Below are 22,078 nucleotides of genomic sequence, written 5' to 3'. Positions count from 1 at the left end.
GCACCCATGAACACTCCTGCCAACAGTTTTGGCAGGAAAGTTCTATTATAAGCTTAAATCAGTATGTATTCATTAAAACGGGATCACCCAGCCCACCACCCAGCAGGATGTGTTCACACTTGTGGGGAGTCTTGTCCAAGTGGCTACAGGCAGCTCCGATTGTGAGACAGGTGTGTTGGGTAAGGGGCCCTATTCGCTTCTCTTTGGGAAGAAGGCCTGTGGCCGGCTGGATAGGGGGTGGGCAGGGCCTCTGAGTGTGGCTGTGTGGATGGTGCCCATAGGGGCTGAAATCCAGCCACCACTGGTTGGTGCAGCCTTTTGCTCTGACTGTGGGGCTGTCCACCCAAAGCAAGGAGCTCCTTCCTCCTTCTCCCAAGGGGGTGGGGGACACCTTTCCACACATCCTCCAGTGGAAGTTGTTGCCTCTTCCTAATTTACATGCGTACGCCGTGTGCTCATGGTACCCCTGGGGACCCCAGTGCCAGCAGAGAGACCAGCTGGAAAGCCTCTGATCTTTCATGGTCCTCTCCACACCGTCTTTCCTTTACAAGCTTCTCTTGGCCTCGGGGAATGGCCTTGCTCCCTCCACGTTGGGAGAATCCCACTTCTGTGCACTTCTGATCTCAACATCGGCCTTTCCTACCAAAATCCTAAGAGCAAACTGTGGGCTCCAGTGAATGGGGGATAAAACCAGCCCCAAACAGAAAAAAAAACCAGAAGCGAAATCTAAATGTGGAGCTAAGATTGAGGGGCCAAATGTAATGCGAATCCCCCTGGGAACCTAGTGCCCCTCCCTCCATGTAGGTAGTAACGGTGCAGCAGCAGGGTGGTGACAAATGTCTGCACTTTCATGTTTGTTATTGGAACAGCCACTTGAGTCAGAGGTCTGGGTCACTGGTGCCCATTTTCAAAGGGCTCCCTCCTGCCACAATGTCCACTCAGGACAGATGTGAGCCTGTGGGGTGTGGTCTAAGCATTGGCCCGGGGAATATTAATCACCCCGCCACCCCCATTCCTTATTGAAGTGTCAGAGAGGGAACAGGGATGGCAGGTTGGGTAAACCAGCAAGCCCGGAGTGGACGGGCTGTTATGGACACCACTGGGTTGGGGGCAGATGGTAGAGTGCCTTAAAATAAATACCACCTGGAAATCAAAGGAGCTTGGGAAGTTTATTTACACCATCTCCCAAAGCCAGTGTTTCACAGCAGAGTGACAGGCACTCAGAGTGTTGGGTGTTTGAAGACAGAGTGCTGTAACTTCAAAGGAACCTAAAGATGGCCCTTGGTCGCCCACCATTTACAAACAAATTTCTTGTGTCCTTTGACCTGGCAGGTCCTGGTTGGAGAGATCAGAGCTGGCTGCTCAGTGAGGGAGCTGACCTCACGGGGGGGGGGGGGGGGGGGGGGGGGTGTGATGGTGTGTGTGTGTGTGCGCGCGCGTGCGTGTGTGTGCGCGCGCGTGCGTGCACGTGAGTATACTTGTGAATGCATGCAAACGTATATTTTTGTGGGGGGAGGACCTGGTTTCCACAGCAGGACAATGATAGGGTGATCTGTTTTGGGTGACCTGAGGGGTTGTAACTTGGGGGAACTTGATGAAACCCAACAAGGAAATTGAGAATAACCTTTGCAGGGGAATTTCCCAATTCAAAGGTAGGGAAAACCTTTGGTCCTGATCCTTGAAGGCCAATTAGAATCAGCAAAACATTTTCAAATAAGTAGACAGGAATACTTGTGTCCAGGGGCCGAAATAAGATATTGTAACAGATTCTTTCTCCTCTTTATTTTTGGAGAAACTTCCTGTCAGTAGTTTACGAAGATGAGAGAGAGGATGCTTTTGAACAGTATCTTTTTAAAGGTTGCTTAATTTCCCTCTCCTTTCAACGCTTCCAATAGCTTGGTACTAATCATTCGAATTAACAGATGGCTTGGTCGTGAAGTCATCTGCACACAGAAGGCCAGAGGAGTCATCAAGGATGGAGACCTAATTTATAAGATTTTATGGTGATTGGGATCTTTGAGACTCTCCTTAGAACTGAACGTTTTCATTTTTTTATTTTTATTCTTTTGACTTTCCAATACCACTGAATTTAATTTTTTTCTTTTTTTAAAATTTTTATTTTATATTGGACTATAGCTGATTTACAATGTTGTGTTAGTATCAGGTGTACAGCAGAGTGATTCAGTTTTACATATATATATATCTATTCTTTTTCAAATTCTTTTCCCATTTAGTTTATTACAGAATATTGAGCAGAGTTCCCTGTGCTATACAGTAGGTCCCTGTTGGTTACCTGTTTTAAATATAGTAGTGTGTTTATGTCAATCTCAAACTCCCCATTTATCCCTCCCCCCCCACCTTTCCCATTTGGTAACCATAAGTTTGTTTTCTGTGTCTGTGAGTCTGTTTCTGTTTTGTAAATAAGTTCATTGTATTTTTTTAGCTTCTGCATATAAGTGATATCATATAATACTTGCCTTTCTTTGTCTGACCTGCTTCACTTAGTATGATCATCTCCAGGTCCATCCATGTTGCTGCAAATGGCATTATTTTATTCTTCTGTTTGTTTGTTATCGATGTCACATGCCTTTTATTTATTTTATTTTTAACTTTTTTTATTGAAGTATAATTGAATTACAATGTTGTGTTAATTACTGCTGTACAGCAAAGTGACTCAGTTATACATATATATATTCTTTATATATTCTTTATATATATACATATATATATTCTTTTTCATATTCTTTTCCATTATGGTTTATCCCAGGATATTGAATATAGTTCCCTGTGCTATACACTAGGACCTTGTTGTTTATCCATCCTATATATAATAGTTTGTGTCTGCTAATCCCAAACTCTTAATCCATCCCTCCTCCACCCACTCTCCCCCTTGGCACCCACAAGTCTGTTCTCTATGTCTGTGAGTCTGTTTCTGTTTCGTGGATAAGTTCATTTGTGTCATACTTTATATTCCATATGGTATTTGTCTTTCTCTTTTTGACTTACTTCACTTAGTATGGTAATGTCTAGGTCTCATGTTGCTGCAAATGACATTATTTCATTATTTTTTTATGGCTGAGTAAAAAAATAGTATTCCATTGTATATATACACCACATCTTCTTTATCCATCCATCTGTCAATGGACATTTAGGTTGCTTCCACATTTAGGTTGCTTCCATGTCTTGCCTATTGTAAATAGTGCAGCGATGAACACTGGGGTGTATGTATCCTTTCGAACCATGGTTTTCTCCGGATGTATGCCCAGGAGTGAGATTGCAGGATCAAATGGTAGCTCTATTTTTAGCTTTTTAAGGAACCTCCATACTGTTCTCTGTAGTGGCTGCACCAGTTTACATTCCCACCAACAGTGTAGGAGGGTTCCCTTTTCTCCACACCCTTTCCAGCATTTATTAATTGTAGACTTTTTGCTGATGGCCATTCTGACTGGTGTGAGGTGACATCTCATTGTAGTTTTGATCTGTGTTTCTCTAATGATTAGTGATGTTGAGTGAACTTTTTTAAAACCTAAATTCAGTGGTCCATCCCATCCAAGTTCCCAGCAAAGGTGTGGAGGGAGCTGGAAGTTTCTTTGGAGACATCAAGTATCGTTGACTTACCAGACGCCCCAGGCTGAATGTGACTGAGAACTGCAGGGTTGTTCCTATTTCAAAGAAAGTCCTTCCTCACCCAGGGTCGCTTCCAGATCAGGGCTGAGGTGTGGAGTTAGGTGGATTTAATCTCAGACACTTGAGCTGCTTCACTGAAGGGACTGGTAAAAAATGGTTCTTAGATATCAAGTGGTTGAATGTCCCCAGGAGAGCAAGCCTCCCCTTGAGGACAGTCCTCGTAATCCAGACGTTCTTCACGGGATTCACCTCCCAGTCGGAGGTCGGCTGGGGAGGCAGTGACTGTCACAGAATGAGAACAGTCCCTACTAAACTGACTGCTGATACATTTAGACCCCATTCAAACACTTCTCTTTGTCTCTCTCCATCTCTCCTTACCATTACTTTCCATCCCTGCCCTTCAGATTGACTTTCACAATGTCATGTAAACCGATTGCCAAGTGAAACCGCAAATCATGCTCAAGACTTCGAATTTAATGAGATTGATGGGAGTGACCATTGGGTTGATTCATTCCCATTGGCAGAATCAGGTAACGAATAAGAGAAAACTGGTGAGGCTCATTCCAGAGAGTGACGGGAACATCAAAGGCTTAAGAGAAGCCCTTAGAAAAATTGAGGAAAGTCTAGAATATTTTTGGGATGGGAAAAAGTGTCTCTCGATAATCTTGCTCTGAAAGTGAATGTGAAAGTGAAGAACAGCCCATTGTTCTACCCTATAGTTTGGTGGAAAGATGTACTCTGCCCCCATCAACGTTCGATTAACCTTTGTTGATGTTAACAATTAGCTCATAGCTTGTCATTGTAACCCACAAACTGGAAGTTTGTTTTACTTTCATTTTTGTAGGTTCATCTGCTTATTTTCACAACATTAGGTTTCATGGTTTTTCAAGAGAAATTCTCCAAGTCCTTAATTTTCCACTGTTTACTGTGAAATTTTGGTCCCCATTGTGAATGAATTCATTTTTCGTGGTCTTTCGTCCGTGGCGATGACCTCAGCTAATAAGGACCCTGTTTGCCCAGCTGATAAGTCATCTTCTCCTTTGCACAAGGCGCCTAGCAGATCCGTAGTGTTTGTTGAGTGACCAGCTGAGCTGAACAGCAGAAGTGAGTCTCCTTATTTTAAGCTTCCTTTAAGCTCACCTTCAGTTGAAAGGACATTCAAAACCAGCCCCCAAATCTTTAAGAATGAAGGAAGGGACATGCAATCTGGAGGTTTCATTCCTGATGGTGTTTTGGGGATGTGTCAGCAATGGAAGAATCCAGTGGGTATCGAGTTTGGATGGTGGTGGGCTAAGCAGCATAAAAGCAAACTTCATCGTTCTTTTCCTCATAAAAGAAACTTCCTTATCTAAAAATAGTTCCAGCTCCCCCTGCCCCCTTGCTAGATTCAAATTTGTGGAATCGCCATCTTCACCCGTAAGGATCATCTAACGCCACCTCCGCTTTACAGGTGAGAGCTCTGGCGAGACAAAGATGGGGGCTTTGAGCCGGCAGGTGTTCACTCTGATGTCTTTTAACCTGGGGTCCTCTCTTACACCACAGCGGGACCAAATCTTGAGTGGGGGATGTGTTTCCAAAGCCAGCAGTAGTCAAAATTATCTTTGAAAATTCTGTAAATCCATCATAAGAGTATGAACGGTGTCTACAACTCTGAGCAGAAATTCTCAGGCATAACATGTTTGAGGACCATTGAGGGAAAGGAAGGAAAGAAAAAAGGCAGTCCGTCCATCCGGGCTGCTTTGACAACAAACAGCAATTTCTGGTGAGGAATTCTCAAAGGTCCCCGCTTGGCCGCGTGGTGTATGCGATTTGGTTTCAGCATGAAGTGTCTGAAACTGTGATGACGTCTTACTGGACTGGCTTGTTGCCGGGGGATTAACTGAGATGTTGGATCTGTGTAGGAGGTAGTGAGTTTCAGAAGTCAGGGTTTAAGTTAAATGTGTGATGGGACCCTGCTGGGGCGGTTTCTCATCTTACCTGAGCACCTGTCTTCCTGGTGCCAGTTTAAGAATTGGGGGGCCGTTCTCCACTTGGCAATTACGCCCGTGTAATTAACAGTCAGAGAAAGACCATCTTTTGTAGCTTAAGGGGAAGTTCACCACTAAGCTTGTTATGAAAGCGATCTCTCCGCTGTTTACTCACCAAGTTAGGGTCTTAGGGACTCAGGAAGGGCAGCTTTGCAAGTGCGTGCTGTGCGCGCGCGTGTGCATTTGTGTTCTCGCGTTTGAGTGTTATTTTTCCATTAGGAAAAGCAATTGAAAAACCCACACGTCCATACAAAGTGGGTGACACCACCTGAGCAAAAGCCACTACTGATCCTCTTTTGTTGTGGTTATACAATTCCTGATGCATCTCTCCTGATGAGGTCACCGCTCTGAAATGAATACTTTTCTTTCCAGAACGTGGGGCACGGTGGGGATGAGTGCGTCATTCAGCTGTTTGCATTTCGAGTGGGACATTCTAGTCTCTGGGAGCTTAAAACCCATCAGCAGCCACAGCCCTATTACCCTTTTCCTAATATCACAGTTATTGACCCTGGGCTGCAAAAGAAGAATCTCATAATTAGGTTTGCCCTGCTTCTGTGCACATTTCTTTCTCTCTAGCCGATGACATATCAACTTTTATTTATTTTATTATTGAAATCCTTTGTGTTAAAAGGACCTGCTCCATTAACTGAGACCTGTTCTATTGCCTCCAATGCTGGGATACATTAAAACATTCCGTGGTATAAAGAGCACTCTTAAATATTTCCTTAGAAACGCATTTTGTGGAACTGAATGGAGAACACTGATGTGGTCGAGGTTAATTATTCGGGCTTTTGCCGGGCACATTGGAAGCCATGCTGCTTCTGCCGGTACACAGACTAAAATTGGAACACTGAAGAGGAGCCCAGTGTGGCCCTGCGCCCGGATGACGCATCTGAAGTCATATTGATTGAGGGAGATGCTTTATTGAACGGTACGAACTCCACCGAGTTTCTGGGTTTGCAATTTCCTGCAGCTGGCGTGGCTTCTGGCAGTAAACACTGTGTGATTCGGGGCTACATTTAAAAGTGAGATTTTAGAAAAAATCTCCCAATAACTAAACTCAGAGGGCGCTTTCATTTTAGGAGCTGCACCCACATCTAATCCCCCCAACAGACTTGTGATGAGTGACTCATTCTCATTTTGCAGAGGGAGAAACTGAGACTCAGAGAGGCATCCAGTGACTTGCCCAGGGCCACCCAGATGATGAATCTGGGGGTCCATGGTGTTTCCTACAGTCAGAAATGTCACATCTGCATGTCACCTGTGCAATTAGTTGCTTATGTGATCCATTTAAGCTCACTGACAAAAACCATAAATACATTTATTAAAAAAAAAAAACTTTATTGACGCCAAAAATGGAAAGCCAATATCACATGCCATTAAGAGAACGTTACAGAAAGAAAATGCTATGAACAATATTTTCTTGGTAAATAAATTCTAGCTAGACTGTTGTGGGCAGAAGACCAAGAGCGCTAGGTACACTCCCTTTGCTTAAAAAGAGATTTGGAAGCGTTAGGGAAGTGTTAGAGATATATTAGCATGCAGCTGAGACGTTCTTCTTTCCCTAATCAGAGGGTGTAGGGAGAATAGCTTTCTCACTGGGTGATTCCATTTTATTTAACACTAAGCTTGTGACTCACCGCCCACTGGGGGTCTGAGCCCCTCCCTGGGACTTTCTTGTGCTGTCATATCCGCTTTTCTCTGTCAGTAAGATCCCCCCGGCTTCTACGGTCTTATCTGGGATTTCCTCAACTCTTGTAAGGCCTTCACCTGTATCAACTTAAACTCTACATTCAACAGAGTTGGCTGTAGAGGCCATGGACCAACGTTCTGCAAAGACCCTGCTTGCAGACCGAACCTTTTCTGCCTCATGGGGGTGGGAGCTTGGGGGTGTCAGAGGTCTCCTAGGCAGGTTCAAACTCTGCATTTGTTAAGACTCTGAGATGGGGCTTCCCTGGTGGCGCAGTGGTTGAGAGTCCGCCTGCCGATGCAGGGGACACGGGTTCGTGCCCCGGTCCGGGAAGATCCCACATGCCGCGGAGCGGCTGGGCCCGTGAGCCATGGCCACTGAGCCTGCGCGTCTGGAGCCTGTGCTCCGCAACGGGAGAGGCCACAATAGTGAGAGGCCCGCGTACCGCAAAAAAAAAAAAAGAGTCTGAGATGCTGACCCAGAGGCTTCCGTGGCTGAAGGAGGGATGGTGGGAAATGCCCAGGATGCAGAGAGAGGAGGCGGGAGGGACCAGGCACATCTGAGACCTTGGTGTGGACTCATCCTTCTCCTGAGGAGAGTGGGGAGCCATTGGTGGATGTGGGTGCAGGAGAGGAGGGCAGAGGGAAGACCAACGTAGGTGCAGGGGGGAGAGAGGCTCGGGGTAGGTAGAGTGGATACCTAGGAGACTGATGAGAAAGTTCCTGAAACAGGTTGGGCAGGTTTGCATTGAAAAAGAACTTGGAAAAAAGGGATGCTCCACCTAGAGGAATAGAAACGTTAACTATTAGTTTCTAGTTATGCGTCTAATCATGAACCATGCTTCTTTTAACACCTTAAAATATGGTAATAAGGCTCATGTTCACTTTGACCACCACCCCCATTCCCAACGGCCCTCCCAGATAAAACTACAGTTTGGAATTAGGAGGGCATCTGCCAGATCGTTATTTCTGTACACGTGTGCGCGTGTGTGTGTATGTCTGTGTTTAACGTGAGTGGTACCACACTGCCCATCTCATCGTGCAACTTGCTTTTGGTTAACTCAACAGCATTTTGTGGTCTTCCCACACTGCTAGTACATACAGACCTATCTCAACAGTGTAGGTAGGGACAGAGTCTCTCGGGGTGGGGCTACTGTAATTTTAGGTAGTCATTCTCCCAATAATGGACAGTTTATCATTGCCAGTGCTTCACTATGGCATCGTGCTCTTTGGACCCACTGTCCATGACTCCCTGACCCAAGCAGGGGGCTTCTCTAGGGAAGACGCAAGAGGAAGAATCACTGGGTCTTTCTTATGTTGCACATTTAAAAAAATGTTATGTTATATTGGAGTATAGTTGATTTACAGTGTTGTGTTAGTTTCTGGTGTACAGCAAAGTGATTCAGTTATACGTGCACATACATCTATTCTTTTTCAGATTCTTTTCCCATATAGGTTATTACAGAGTATCGAGTAGAGTTCCCTGTGCTATACAGTAGGTCCTTGTTGATGGATCTAGTTTATATATGGTAGTGGGTATATGTTAATCACAAACTCCTGATTTATCCCTCTGGTAACCATAAGTTTGTTTTCTATGTCTGTGAGTCTGTTTCTGTTTTGTAAATAAGTTCATCTGTATCATTTTTTTTTAGATTCCACATATAAATGATGTCATATGATATTTGTCTTTATCTTACTTCACTTAATATGGTAATCTCTAGGTCCATCCATGTTGCTGCCGATGGCATTATTTCATTCTTTTTTAGGGCTGAGTGATATCCCATTGTATATGTACACCCCATCTTCTTTATGCATTCATCTGTCAGTGGACATTTAGGTTGCTTCCATGTCTTGGCTATCGTAAATAATGCTGCAGTGAACGTTGGGGTGCATGTATCTCTTCAAATTAGAGTTTTCTCCAGATATGTGCCCAGGAGTGGGATTGCAGGATCATATGGTAGCTCTCTATTTTTAGTTTTATGAGGAACCTCCATAGTGTTTTCCATAGTGACTACACCAATTTGCATTCCCACCAGCAGTGTAGGGGGGCTCCCTTTTCTCCACGCCCTCTCCAGCACTTATTATTTGTAGACTTTCTGATGATGGCCATTCTGACCGGTGTGAGGTGACACCACATTGTCGTTTTGTTACATCGCACATTTTTATTAGATATTTCCAAGTTGCTTTCTATTTCACATTCCCGTAAATAGCATGTACTTCTTTCATGGATCTTATCAAACTTAAAAAAAATCTGCAAGATGGGTAAAAGATGCTATCTCGAATGCCCATGGCCAGGAGGGCCTTTCCACCCGTGCCTTGCATCCCACTGGGGGGTCCATTCCCCAGACAGACCATGAGGAAGCCTGGCATTAATTATCCAGTGGAAAAAAACATGGAGGGCTGAGTAGACCATTTTGCTTTTAAATCACAGAGAAGTGAGTTTCTCTTGACCAAACTTTAAGTCCACTGGGTACAATCTGATGTTCTCTCCAAATATTAATAGATTTGTTCCTCGGCCGAGGCACGAAGTCTTAGTCTGCTCCGAGAGAGGTCCGTCACTGCAGAGGACACAAGGCCACACAGGACTTCCTCTGTGCCGAGCCAATTCATTAGACCCGGTGAGCAATTTGCAGCAGAGATTAATTGATTTGCAGGCTGCCCAGCACTGAGTGTTACTCAGCTACCTCCCAGAAAGCTCAGGCCGCCCAGGAGCTCGACAGAGCAGACAGTAATATGCGAGACTTTAGTCAAAGGCCGAGCGTTGTCTTCATTCCTCATTATAAACAGAAGCCAGAGTGATGAAGTTCTCAGCCCCTTCTGGTTTAGTGTGGGATTTGGGGCCATAGTCCAGGCTCCCGGAATAAAATGAGAAGCCTCGTGGAGCCGCAGCTGCCCATATGATAGCAATGTTCTCTTCGCAAGCTGTGATTATCCCCAGACAGACACCTTGCTTATCTCGCTCTGAAAAGTTGCTCTACCAGAGGTGGAAATTTCAACTCTGCCTGCCTGTATCAGAAAGGACTCTTTGGGGTGTGGGGCAAAGAGACTCAATGTAAATTGACCTAGACAGAAACATTCATCATCTCATGGAACAGAGAAGGGGGCTTCAGGCATGGCTGGATCCAGAGGTACCAGCGATGTCACTCGGACTCAGTTTCTCTCCATCTCTTGGCTGCTCTTCTGGGTCAGCATCACTGGCTCCTCTAGTACCTGGCCTGCCAAACATGCTTGACTCCTCTCCGTAACCCAAGTCCCCAGACTGAAGCCAGGTGGCCTGGTTGGGGGTAGGCGTCTCTCCTGAACCAGTCACTGGGGATTTGAGCGGCCCCTGTCCTTGTATGGAGGGACGGGTTGGGGCCCACCTCCGCTACAGCCTTTAAGAGGAGAGGAGAGACAGTTTCCCAAAAGAGTTGGGGCCCAGATGTCCAAACCGCCTCTTACTCATGGTTTAATGGAATTCAGCATCTGTGTATGAGCAGTCATGCCCCCTGAGAGGGGGAGAAGCACAAGATGCCATGAGTCCTCTCCTCAAGGAGCTTGGGGACCAGTTGGTGGACCGAGACACCTTTGTGAAATAGATGAGAGCTCCTGTGCAATTAGCGGGGCCCGCTCTGTGCCAGGCAGTGTGTGGGAGCAGAACGAGAGGCAGACAAGAACACAACACGGCCCTGTCCTTAGGGAGAGCCCAGTCTGGCAGAGGGAGCCGGCACAGACTGGTAAACAAGTCATTACACATGCAATGCGGTAAGCTGGCTGATATGATTAAGCTTCCAAATGAGCGATCCTGACAAGACCGGCTGGAGCGTGGAAGGGAGAGTGGGCTAGCATAAACAGGAACAAAACAGGAGGGGGCCGTGCTTCCGACGCCCATCCCAAGGCCCCCGCATCGGGGCACCCGCTGCAGGAGGAGCGCGGCCCCCTACGGAGACCCGCAGCCTGTCACTCTTCATCATTCCTCTTCTCCTCCTTGGATAATAAAGGGTTTTTGCCATCCACACTAAACTGCCGGAAATGGAGGTGCACAGCACTTAACTACTATTTACTTATTTACCTAAAACGCTAAGTGTTTCCCTCGGCAGTCGCTAACAGATTCCTAAAGAAACGGGGCGACGCGATCTGAATTCTGATTTCTGCGCCAACAGAAGGTGGGAGGGCCAAAGTGGCCAGTGCGCTCATGGCCGGTTCCACCGGGGAGGTGGGAGGCCAGGGCCCTAGAGTCACATGCCTTCAATCCCAAACCTGAAGTGGAGACGGCTCTGCTTTGCAAGGACTCTCTGGAAACTGTCCTCACCTTCGAGTTGGGAGAGCCCCTTCTCAGCAGAACCCACAAAAGGAGTCTTGTTCTAGAATTTTCTATGTCGAAGGCTGGTAGACAAATGGAATCAGAGGGAAGTGATGATTTCAACAGACCTGCAGATGGGGGACAAAATCATGAGGGGTTCCGGGCTCACCTTGTTGGCTCTTTCACCTCCACTTGCGAGCTGGTCTTTAGGAGGGGCAAGGCTGCTTTGGTTTTGGAGACAGGTGGCCTTTAGGGTTAATTCTAACTAAGGGATTAGTGGCAAGGGGAGGCAGAATGGTGTCACCAATAGGGAGCCTAGAGGGGAAATACTGTTATATAGACCAACTACATGGAGTCTTAATGAGAAGGTCGTTCTCAATTCCCTGTTAAGCCTCTTGCTTACATCACAAAGGAAGTCTTGTTTTGATGCTAATATGTCTTTAACACCTGCCTAACTAAAAGTCTTTACTAATCTCCCTTTGAACAGACAAAGGTTGGGTTTCAACCTCTAGCTAGAATTTGAGAACACAGTTCTGTTTTTATTGTTTGTATTTTGACAGGGACCTTCTCAGGCCAGATACTTCATCTCACCCAGCTTCCTCCTACAACAGGCCTTGAAAAGCCAAATACTTCTTCCCTCTCCCTCTCTCACAGCCTCCCTTAGGCCAAGAGTAGTGCAGGGGAAGAAACTTTGTTTCTGGAGTCAGAAGAATTCATTTGAGTCCTGACTTCTCCTCTTACCACTTCCTTAGCCAAGGTCATCCCTTCTCTTTCCCTCAGATCCTCCCTTCTCTTTCCCTCAGATCCTCATCTGTAAAATGGGGCCATTTCTGAGTCCGCAGGTGTCAGAGACATTCACCTATGCTGACTCGCTAACCTAGCCCTTGAAAAGCCTATGAGGGCAGTCTAGAAATATCCCACTCATCTCTCCAGAGGACTGTTGAGACACTCAAGCTACATGAGATGGTGAGTTGGAAAGATGCTGTGTCACCTATGAAGGACTTCGTAGGTGTGCTGGTTATCGTGGCTGACAGTGGGGGACCATGGGCTATATTTCCACCCAGGTCTGGGGAAGATATCTGCAAGTCAAAGCGATGAATCAAGGAACAGTGCATTTCAGCTAGGGAGCTACGCGGTATTGAGCCGATACTTGGGGGCACATGAATTTATGCACTTGGATACAGATGGTGCTCTCCCTGCTGGGGTGAGACTGGCCCCAGAGGTAGAGGAGGCAAAGGGATTTGAATAATCCTCTGCTCCTGCCCCATCCCATCTCACACCTCCCTAGCAACGATGAGCTCTTCTTAGGGACGCTGTCTTCCTCTAAATAAATGCATTCACGGCGGCCTTCACCCCACTGTTGGATGCTGGCAGGGAGCAGTGGGGAATCTCGTCCAACAAGGATTGCTTCCTGCTTGAGCATTTGGAGTTTCCTCCAAATGTTTTTCTTCATCCACTTTTCAGTGTGGCCCCATGGGGTCAGGAGGGGGATGTCGTGGCCATTCTCCATCCTAATTAGAAGTCTTGCCCAAGTTCAGACATGAAGGAAAAGAATGAAAGTTCCATTCCAAGGTTTTTCCTTTGCTAAAACTCTTTAAATTTTGGCTTGTTTACTTCTCTGACTTCCAGAGACACGAAAAAGTAATTTTCGTGCCCCCCTCCACACAGACATTAGTGATCATTTTCAGTCATTTTCAGCTCTCCCTTTTTGCCACGAGGCACCTGGCATTCCGGGAATGGACCAAAGCCATTTTTCTAAGTACTCGCGTTTGAAATTATTAAGTGTTCATTAAGCACCCCCGGGTGCAAAGCACTCCCGGAGATGTTTGTTTCTCAATTTTCTATAATTTCCTGATTTTTTCCCCTTCGCTAAAGGCAGATTGAAAAATGAACTCAGTGCATTTGAGTCTCTGAATCATAGTTAATGTGCAACGCCCCCTCCCTTAACCGCGCTGTTTCTCTTCTGCCCCCTCTTGTCTCTTTTCTTATCAATCCGATAAAGTTCTGATTCTTTTTAACCCCTACTCAGGGGCTGGAACTTTTTGTTTGTTCCTGACTACCTGCCAGGAAGAAATGAGTGCAAAAGCTGTGACCAGCACTCGCCCGGGACTGCGGGTGGGAGCGGAGCGATGGAAAAATCGAGAAGGCGGCAAAGGCAGCCTTTGATGGGCAGCGGGGCCGCGGGCAGCTCTGCGGCATCGGAGCCGGTGCAGGATGAGCTCGGGCTCAGCTCCCGGGGGGCCCTGCCCCCCACTGATTGGCATCAAGGACCCTCGAGAACCCCAATCTCTGAGTGGACCCTTCTGGAAAAACACAGAAGCCCGAAGACCCCCTCCTGTGCGCCCTCACACCCCGTGATGCTGAGTCTTGCATGAGCAGAGAGAAAGGCTGTTTTTCTCTTTCTCTCTCCTTTTTTTTTTTTTTTTGACAACCACCTCACATAACCTCAGAAGTTGCCCATGAATTTACCAAAACTTTTTTAATGAAACTATTCTAACCTCTGGTGGGGGTTAAAAAAGAAGCCCTGGGAATTTATTACCCAGAAAAAAAAAAAAAAAAAAAAAACAGCACGACTTTTTATTTGATGGGAAATCGTCTTCCAAGCTTCAAGGGCGCCCCCTAGCGCCAGCCTGCGAGGAGCAGGCAGCGCGGCTCCCTCTCGCCCGCGAGCCCGGCTGAAACCCCAGCTCTGGGGTCCCTCTCTGGTGGGGGGGGGGGGGGGGGGGCCTGATCTCGCCCAGTTGTGCGTCCGGCCTGGACCGGACCTCGATTCAAGCGCGGGGGAAGCTGTGCTGTCGGGGAGACCTGCTCTGAATACCAGGCGACCCCTTGGCACGGATTTTTTTTCTGTTGTTTGGAATTCAGGTGACTACAGCCCTAGGATGGGAGAGGACAGTTTTGATCCAAGAGCCCAAGTGCTGTTTGAAAGAGGTTGGACCCCCGCTGAAGAAGTGACTCTTGCCACTGTCTCAGCACACAGGCGACCCTGGCTTTTTTTCGCTCGTTTCATTGCTCTCATGTAAATGCCACCCAGATGTGCAAGATAAAAGCCGGTCCTACGAGAAGGGGCAGAAGCCCTAGCCGGGAAAGGAGGGAGGGGGAGAGGAAAAAAGAGAAGGGTGATAAGATGGGGTAAAGTAAAGGACTCAACGGGGCGGGAGGGCGGGCTGCCGGACCTTTTCAGGGCTCCCTGTTCCAAGGTATGTGATGCAGGGTCCAGGATTCTGCTGCAAACGCAGGCTCCCGGCTCTTTGCACACCGAACAGGACTTTTCGATCTTTCCGTACCAAGTATGTGAGAGATTTCTATCCTCCCCAACTTGGAAACACACCGGTTCTCCTGCAGAACTGGCCGTGTTTTTAAGACGCACACGTTAAAAGTATCAAAAAGCAAATATTCTGAACTAGGGATGCGGGAGAGGAGAGAGCGTGCGGTAGCCTGCTTAGCAGGGGCACCAGTGGGGCAGCATCGAGAGGGCGGGCTCGGAGAGCAGCTGCGGTCCTGCGTCCTCCCGAGGCGCCTCAGCTGCCCGACACCTCAGTTTCCCCATCTGTGCCGTGGAGACGATAAATAACAGTATCCCTTTTGTTGGGCTGTTGACATATCACTTGTATCTATCATTTAAAATAGGGCTTAGCATCATACTTTACGGTGAGCATGCCAGCTTCTGTTTATTAATCTATCTCTAGAGAGGAACCAGAGACCCAGACTTTTCCATTAGGTTAAATCTCCCAATTTGTACTTGATGGGAATGAATTCACATTAAAAAACAAACACATACATACACAGTGGTCTGAGCCCCAGTAGAGTCAGGTACTTCGAGACCTTTACTTGGCAGGCTGCCGGGAGGCATGGGAGGGGAGGGAGGATAGAGGAGGGGGCTGGCTGCCACCCCTCCCTGTCACCTACTACCCGCACATCCGGGACACTTGAGCCAAATGCTGAAGCCAGTGGCGTCACAGTTCTTTCCGGGTGAATGGATTTTGGGGAAATGACCCCTTTTCCTCTCCCCCCACCCCTCCCCCCGAGAACGTGGGAGGGGACCCACTTTGAGTCCATGCCCACCAGGAAGCCATGATGGAAATGTGTTGGCATGTGGGCAGCCACGGAGGAGTGGGGAGGGGGGACTTCCCCTCCTTGTCCCTGGAGACCCCGCTTGCCCCTCCTGGCAACTGTGTGCTTTTCACCAGCCCAGGTGCCTTTCAACCTTGGTGCTTCAAGGCACATCTTGGCTTCTGTCTTCGGTTTGGTCTCTGCCAGGCTGGCTTCTCATAAGTTCCTGCACCAGGAGAGGAGAGCATGGGGGGGGCTCGCCTCTGCTTAGTCCCCTCCTGGGTTTCCTGTGTCCCCTCCTGATTGGCACGTCCTTCTGCCCTGATGCCTGGGCACGTGCCTCACTGCCCATCTACTCTTACTGCTTTGATCTCTCCGGCTGCTCTTTGCACACGGCCCAGCCCTGGGCGAGGTGCTTCCTTCACTCGGCCCTCCATGCACTCACAGGCCACTTACTGAACATCTGTTGTGCTGTGACATTGTTCCTTGAAGGGCACATCAAGCCCATTTCACTGAGCTCCCATTGTCTCCAAAAATGTTGAGAGTTTAAAGCTTCTCCAAGTGTCATAGAGAAAACAACAACAGAAATTACATGGCACAGTGATTCCAAAAAGCATTAGAGAGTACCGAGAGCCAGAGGCACGAATTCCCATCTATCTTGGTTCAGATGGAGTAAACAGAATATGTTATTGATTTTTAAAACCACACATTAGTGTTTCAAAAGAAATTGGTTTTGTATGTTTTAGTATGAAAGCAATTATTTTCCTTTTAAAACTGCTTCCTGGGTCTGTACGGGTTTTTTTTGGTTTCGTTTTTTTTTCTTCTTTCCCTTTTCGTTCTGCAGAGCAAAATACTGCATGTTGCTAAGTGGAGGGGGAAAGGCTCTTCATTTTTCACTTGTTAATCTCTATCTGCTTTACCTTTTAAATTCTATGTTCTATTGTGTTCAATTCCAATGAATTTGGATTAATTTGAGTAACATTTCATTATAGATTCAATGCATACATATTGTTTTTTAAATTAAGAAATGGGGAACATTTTTAGTGACTTTTAAGTCATGCTGCATCAAAGCTAAGAAAATCCACTTAGCCTGGTTTAGTCTGGAAGTTTCCTTGAAGAGGAAGAGGTGCTTTTCGGTTGTGTTTGCTTTTGTTTACCTTCCCCCATCTCTCCTTGGGTTATCTGCAGCTCGTTTAGTAAGACCTGCGTTGGTTCTGACAGCTTGAAGCTTTCAGTGCTTCTGAGGACAGAGGACGTATTTCTTTGCTTCCAGTTTTGCCACTCAATAAATTTGAGGAGTCACGATGCCGTCATCTGTGTAGTTAGATAAGGGAGAAGATGATTTCTCTATTATTTTGCTTAGAAGAATGGGAAACTAGATTAATCACTGTCCTTTGGCAGGGACTCTTAATAGAAGAGACTGGCTCCTTTCACTGGGCTCATGGTGTGTGCCCACACTGGATGGTTTTCCAGGGGTTGGGAGCAGACAATCAGGGCGCAAATTTTAAGTCTGTCACTAGGTGACGTTAGGTAAATCCTTAATCCCACGTTCAGCGTGGTTAGGAAGGGGCTGGGGATCCTGGGTGTCCATGGCACACACCCACCTCCTTCTCTGGGACAGAAGGAAAGTAAGCAATGGCTGTAAGAGTCAGGAGAACAGTTTGTCATGGGTTCTAATTCTTGGCAGCATGGGACCGAAATCCAACTCAGAAAGATTTAAGCACACGATTCCTCGTGAAACAAAAAGCCCAGGGACTCAAACAGTATCACCAGACTTAGGGTTAGAGGTTTCTCCCTCTTCCTGAGTTAGCCTTCTTCTGGGTGGCTTTCATTCCCAGGCACGTGGTGGTCCCCAGAGGCCCCAGCGTACATCCTACCCACTTAGCAATTGCGGTAGGGAGTGTTCTAATTGAAGTCCAGCATTGACTCTGACTTAGTGAGGTTTGAGTCGCGTGCCTAGCCCTGAACCTTCTGTTTGTCCAGATGAGTGGAATATGCCCACTCCTGGAGATGGGAGGGGGCGGTGATTGATTATAAACCAGCCAACTCATATTGAGACGAGATGTTCCCGGAAGGTGGAGGAAAGGCTGCTGAAATCAGAGAACAACCCACTCTTGCATCCTAGGTAGAGGAGAACAAAGAGTGGGGCAGTTGCGCTCGGCGTGCCGTGGGCTACAAGGTGACAGTTGTACTCAGTACCACTGGTGCCCTGCCCAGATCCCTTTTCAAGCCAGGCGCCCACCCATCTCCATGTCTTGGCTGCTGCCCTCTCTTATCTGTACCCTTCTCCAAAGGATTGGCCCTTGGCTGATGGGAATTACTTTGCCCCCAACGTAGACACAGACCCTGGGGTTGGTCCACAGCCCCTGACTGATTGATGGAGGGATAGGACCACTCAGCCCTTTGGCCTCCGGGTGGGATGAGTTTTGTGATACAGTTCACACTCCAGACCTCCCTGTGGGCATCTCCAGAAATCCTTGTTATCTAACTTCGTCCGGCTTGTCTCACGCATCTCAAGTTTCTCTCAGGTGGGCCCTCTCAAAAAGTCAGTTACACGAGAGCCCGAGATACCAGTTATTTATGAATCGAGAATCACAGCTATTCACCACTTACTCCCCGGTATAAGGCTGTCCCCTATTTTCTCAACACAAAGATCCGAAGGAGTTTCTGGACCAACCTGAAATACAACATCAAGACAGAGATGAAGCAGGCAAACTTCTACTTATAGTATTTAACGTATTCAGGTGGTTGCACGTAGCCCTTTAAATCACACATTATATAAAATACCGGTGGAGCGACATTGTGTTTTCTACTCAATTTCAAGAAGCCATTCTAGCTGCACTTGTAGCATGCATCTTTGAGGTGGCTTTTGTCATCGCTAGAGCCCCTGGTTTGAGGCACCTAACAGAGATTTCCGAGCGCAGCATCTTCACTTTCGTCCCAGCTCTTTGAGATTTAGAACTTTTAGAATCAGAGTGCAATGCCATCCTAGAAATTTATCCACGGCCATGAGCACCCATTTACATAATATTAGGTCGGCCGCTTTCATTTCTCAGGTAGGTACCTGTTCCCAGTTTTCACCAAATAAACACATCCTGTTTCGCTTTTTATAGCAGCCTACAAGGGACTTGTTTACGATAACACCCAAAGCTTATAATTGTGTCCCAAGCACCCAGGAAAAATGACTAAATGTATATTCAGGGTCCCCCCTGCCATCACTTTTTGAAACCAGTTTTTTCAGATGGTATCTATGTAGGACCCAAACCAGCACTGACTGGCATTGTTTCAGGCTAATGTGTCTTCCTAAATAGTATTTTGTCATTTACAATGAAGTCACGGAGAGAGCTCCCTGGAAAATGGGAGACTTTGTAGGGATTTGATTAATAAAGCAACTCATTCTTTTCTGAGGGATAAATTGGGGGGGGGAACCTCTCTTACACTTGGGCATATCATATCCTCTGAGTGATCATCAAAGGAACCGAAATGGGACCAGCTGGTCTTGCTTGACTCAGATGTGACATCTTGAAAGCAAAGTGAAATTTGGGAGGACATGGAGAAGGGATGCTTGCTTTGCTGTCTTAGTACAAACAGAGGTAGAAAAAGACCTAATATCTAAATGATGATCCAATCATATGGGGATATTTGGGAGTAGCTATGTTTCCCCATATGCATTATTTTATTGTTCTGTTTTCTGCTTTAGAATTATGCATTTATTTTTTTAATTTAAATTGTATTTTATATTATAGTTGATTTACAATGTCGTGTTAGTTTCAGGTGTACAGCTAAGTGATTCAGTTATACGCATACATATATCCATTCTTTTTTGGATTCTCTTCCATATAAGTTATTACAGATTACTGAGTAGAGTTCCCCATGCTCTACAGTAGGTCCTTGTTGGTTACCTAGTTTACGTACAGTACTGTGTGTACGTTAATCCCAAACTCCTGACTTAGCCCCCGCACACCCAACGTTTCCCCTTTGGTAAGTTTGTTTTTGAAGCCCATGAATTATTTTAAAACGTCATTCATTTCAAATTCCTTTATTATAAACATCTTTATTCTCAAACTTCAGTTCTGTTCATTGCTCAGCCATATTATAATTTGTTTGCAATGTCTTATATTATCTAATAAGATTCACAAGAGGAATAATCTTAGCAAATATCAACGGGGTGGACACCATGGGCGAGTCACTCTTCTGAGCTCTTTTATCATCCCCTGTGAACTTCTTGATGGAAATACAAGTGCTAAAATTATACTCTTTCGTGTCTTCTTTTTTTTTTTTTTTTTGGCCGTGCTCTGCGGCATGCAGGATCTTAGTTCCCTGGCCAGGGATCAAACCCGTGCCCCCCGCCCTGCAGTGGAAGCATGGAGTCTTAACCACTGGACCGTCAGGGAATTCCCCTATACTCATTTTAAAGCCAGGAAATGAGGAGGTTACACGAGAAGCAAGCGCTGAAAATCTAGGCAATCTGCCTCCAGACCCAGGTTATGAAATGCTATGCTTCTCATTCCAAATCTCACTAATTATCAGTGGAAGCCCCAAATGAAGTACATTTACGTCTATGGTTTATAAACAACTATTCTGAAAGAATTTTAATCATCCCAAAATATACATATTAGTCATGATAAATATATACATATATCTTGTATCAAAGGTAATGATACATATATTTACTGTATAGCAGTAGCTAACTTATGTCAAACATAGGTTGACCTGTGATATAAGTTAGCTACTGCCATGTAACAAAACACCCCCAAACTCAATGGTTCTTGAATCTTTATTCTTGCCCGTGAGTCTTTGGGTTAGCAGGGCATTCAGGTTTGGCAGTCTTGCTGGGTTTGGTCACGCATCTGTGGAGTCAGTGGGGAAACGGCTGAGGCTGGCTGGTCTAGGATGGTCTTCCACTCACATCCTGGACGTCGGTTGACTGTCAGCAGGGAGAGTGGGGTTGCATGAAGCATATGTCTTCCAGCCTCCCAGGGTTTCAGAGAGAGGGCAGATTCTCACAGACCTCTTGAGACCTAGGTATGGAATTGGCATGACGTTACCCTGATGCATTCTACTGGCCAAGGAGAGTCACAGACCAGCCCAGATTCAAGGCGGCAGGGGGGTGGGGGGGAATTGACTCCACCTCCTGATGGGGGACTTTAAAAATCACATTGCAAAGGGTGTGGATACAGGGAGTGGTGAAGAATGGAAGCTGTTTTTGTTTGTTTTTTTGTTCTTGTAATCAGTCAACTCTGCTTTCTATTTAGTGCATGTGGCTGCAATTTAGAACACATTTACCAGCCCTTAAAAAAAGGTGGTTCATCTTTTCACATAATGGGTAGGCTAGGGATACGTGCTCTGGGCTAGTGCAGCTGGGCAGGGAGCCCAGCAGTGAAGGGTCCCTCCACCTTTCTGCCCTGCGCTCCCCACCCTATGCCTTTATCCTGTGCACAGGATCATCATCGCAGCCCCTCCAGGCGTCATGATTGCATTTCAGGCAGGGAAAAGGCCTAAGATCCGAAGGGGTGTGCCTTTAAAAAGCTGTCTGGAGTTGCCATGTCATCCCGAAATCCCACTCCTGGGCATATATCCCAAGAAAACTCTAGTTTGAAAAGATACCTGCACCTCAGTGTTCATAGCAGCACTATTTACAATAGCCGAGACACAGAAGCAACCTAAGTGTCCATCAGCAGATGAATGGATAGAGAAGATGTGGTACATGTATACAATGGAATATTACTCAGCCATAAAACAGAACAAAAATAGTGCCATTTGCAGCGACATGGATGGACCTAAAGATTATCATATTAAGTGAAGTAAGTCAGACTGAGAAAGACAAATATCATATGATATCACTTATATGTGGACTCTAAAAAAACGATACAAATGAACTTATTTAAAAAACAGAAACAGATTCACAGACATAGAAAATAAACTAACGGTTACCAAAGGGGATTGTGGGGGGTGGGTGGGGGGGAGAGATTAATCAGGAGGTTAGGATTAACAGATACACACTACTATATATAGAACAGATAAACAACAAGGACCTACTGTATAGCACAGGGAAGTACACTCAATATCTTGTAATAACCTATAACAGAAAAGAAACTGAAAAAGAATATACATACATATAACTGAAAAAAAAGATTGCTAAATACCATTTGTATCTACTACATGATAGTATGATATAATTTAATTCCTCCAAAGGCAGGTAAATATAGAAGGAACAACTTAAGGGTGAAGAATATGCAAAAAAAAACAATAATAAAGCTGTCTGGAGGGTTTCCAACAATCCCTACTTACATCTCATTGTCTAGCACTGGGTCACAAGCCCACGCCTGGCTGTAGGGAGTCTGGGAAAGAGTGTTCTAGAGGAGCACTAAACATCTTCGGGGTTCTATTGATGAGAAAG

The 22,078-nt window shown here is 46.2% G+C and overlaps 1 protein-coding gene across 4 annotated transcripts in view; it reads left to right on the top strand.

Moving 5' to 3' along the window:
* The window catches only part of ZNF831 (zinc finger protein 831), a 101,665-nt gene that overhangs the window by 49,660 nt on the left and 29,927 nt on the right, over nucleotides 1–22,078 (top strand). Inside the window, exon 6 of one of the 4 annotated variants that reach the window (XM_079943921.1) lies at nucleotides 2,235–2,577. The exons of the other annotated variants lie outside the window; for them this stretch is intronic. Within the exon in view, the coding sequence (XP_079800047.1) occupies nucleotides 2,235–2,278 (44 nt within the window). The 3' untranslated portion in view covers nucleotides 2,279–2,577. Of the gene's footprint in view, nucleotides 1–2,234; nucleotides 2,578–22,078 lie in introns of those variants that run through there. 4 annotated transcript variants of the gene reach the window in all.

The sequence above is a fragment of the Stenella coeruleoalba genome (genome assembly GCF_951394435.1).
Source record: "Stenella coeruleoalba genome assembly, chromosome: 15".
Classification (NCBI taxonomy): Eukaryota; Metazoa; Chordata; class Mammalia; order Artiodactyla; family Delphinidae; genus Stenella; species Stenella coeruleoalba.
The sequence above is the reverse complement of the archived record's forward strand: the minus strand, read 5'-3'. Positions and strand labels throughout refer to the sequence as shown.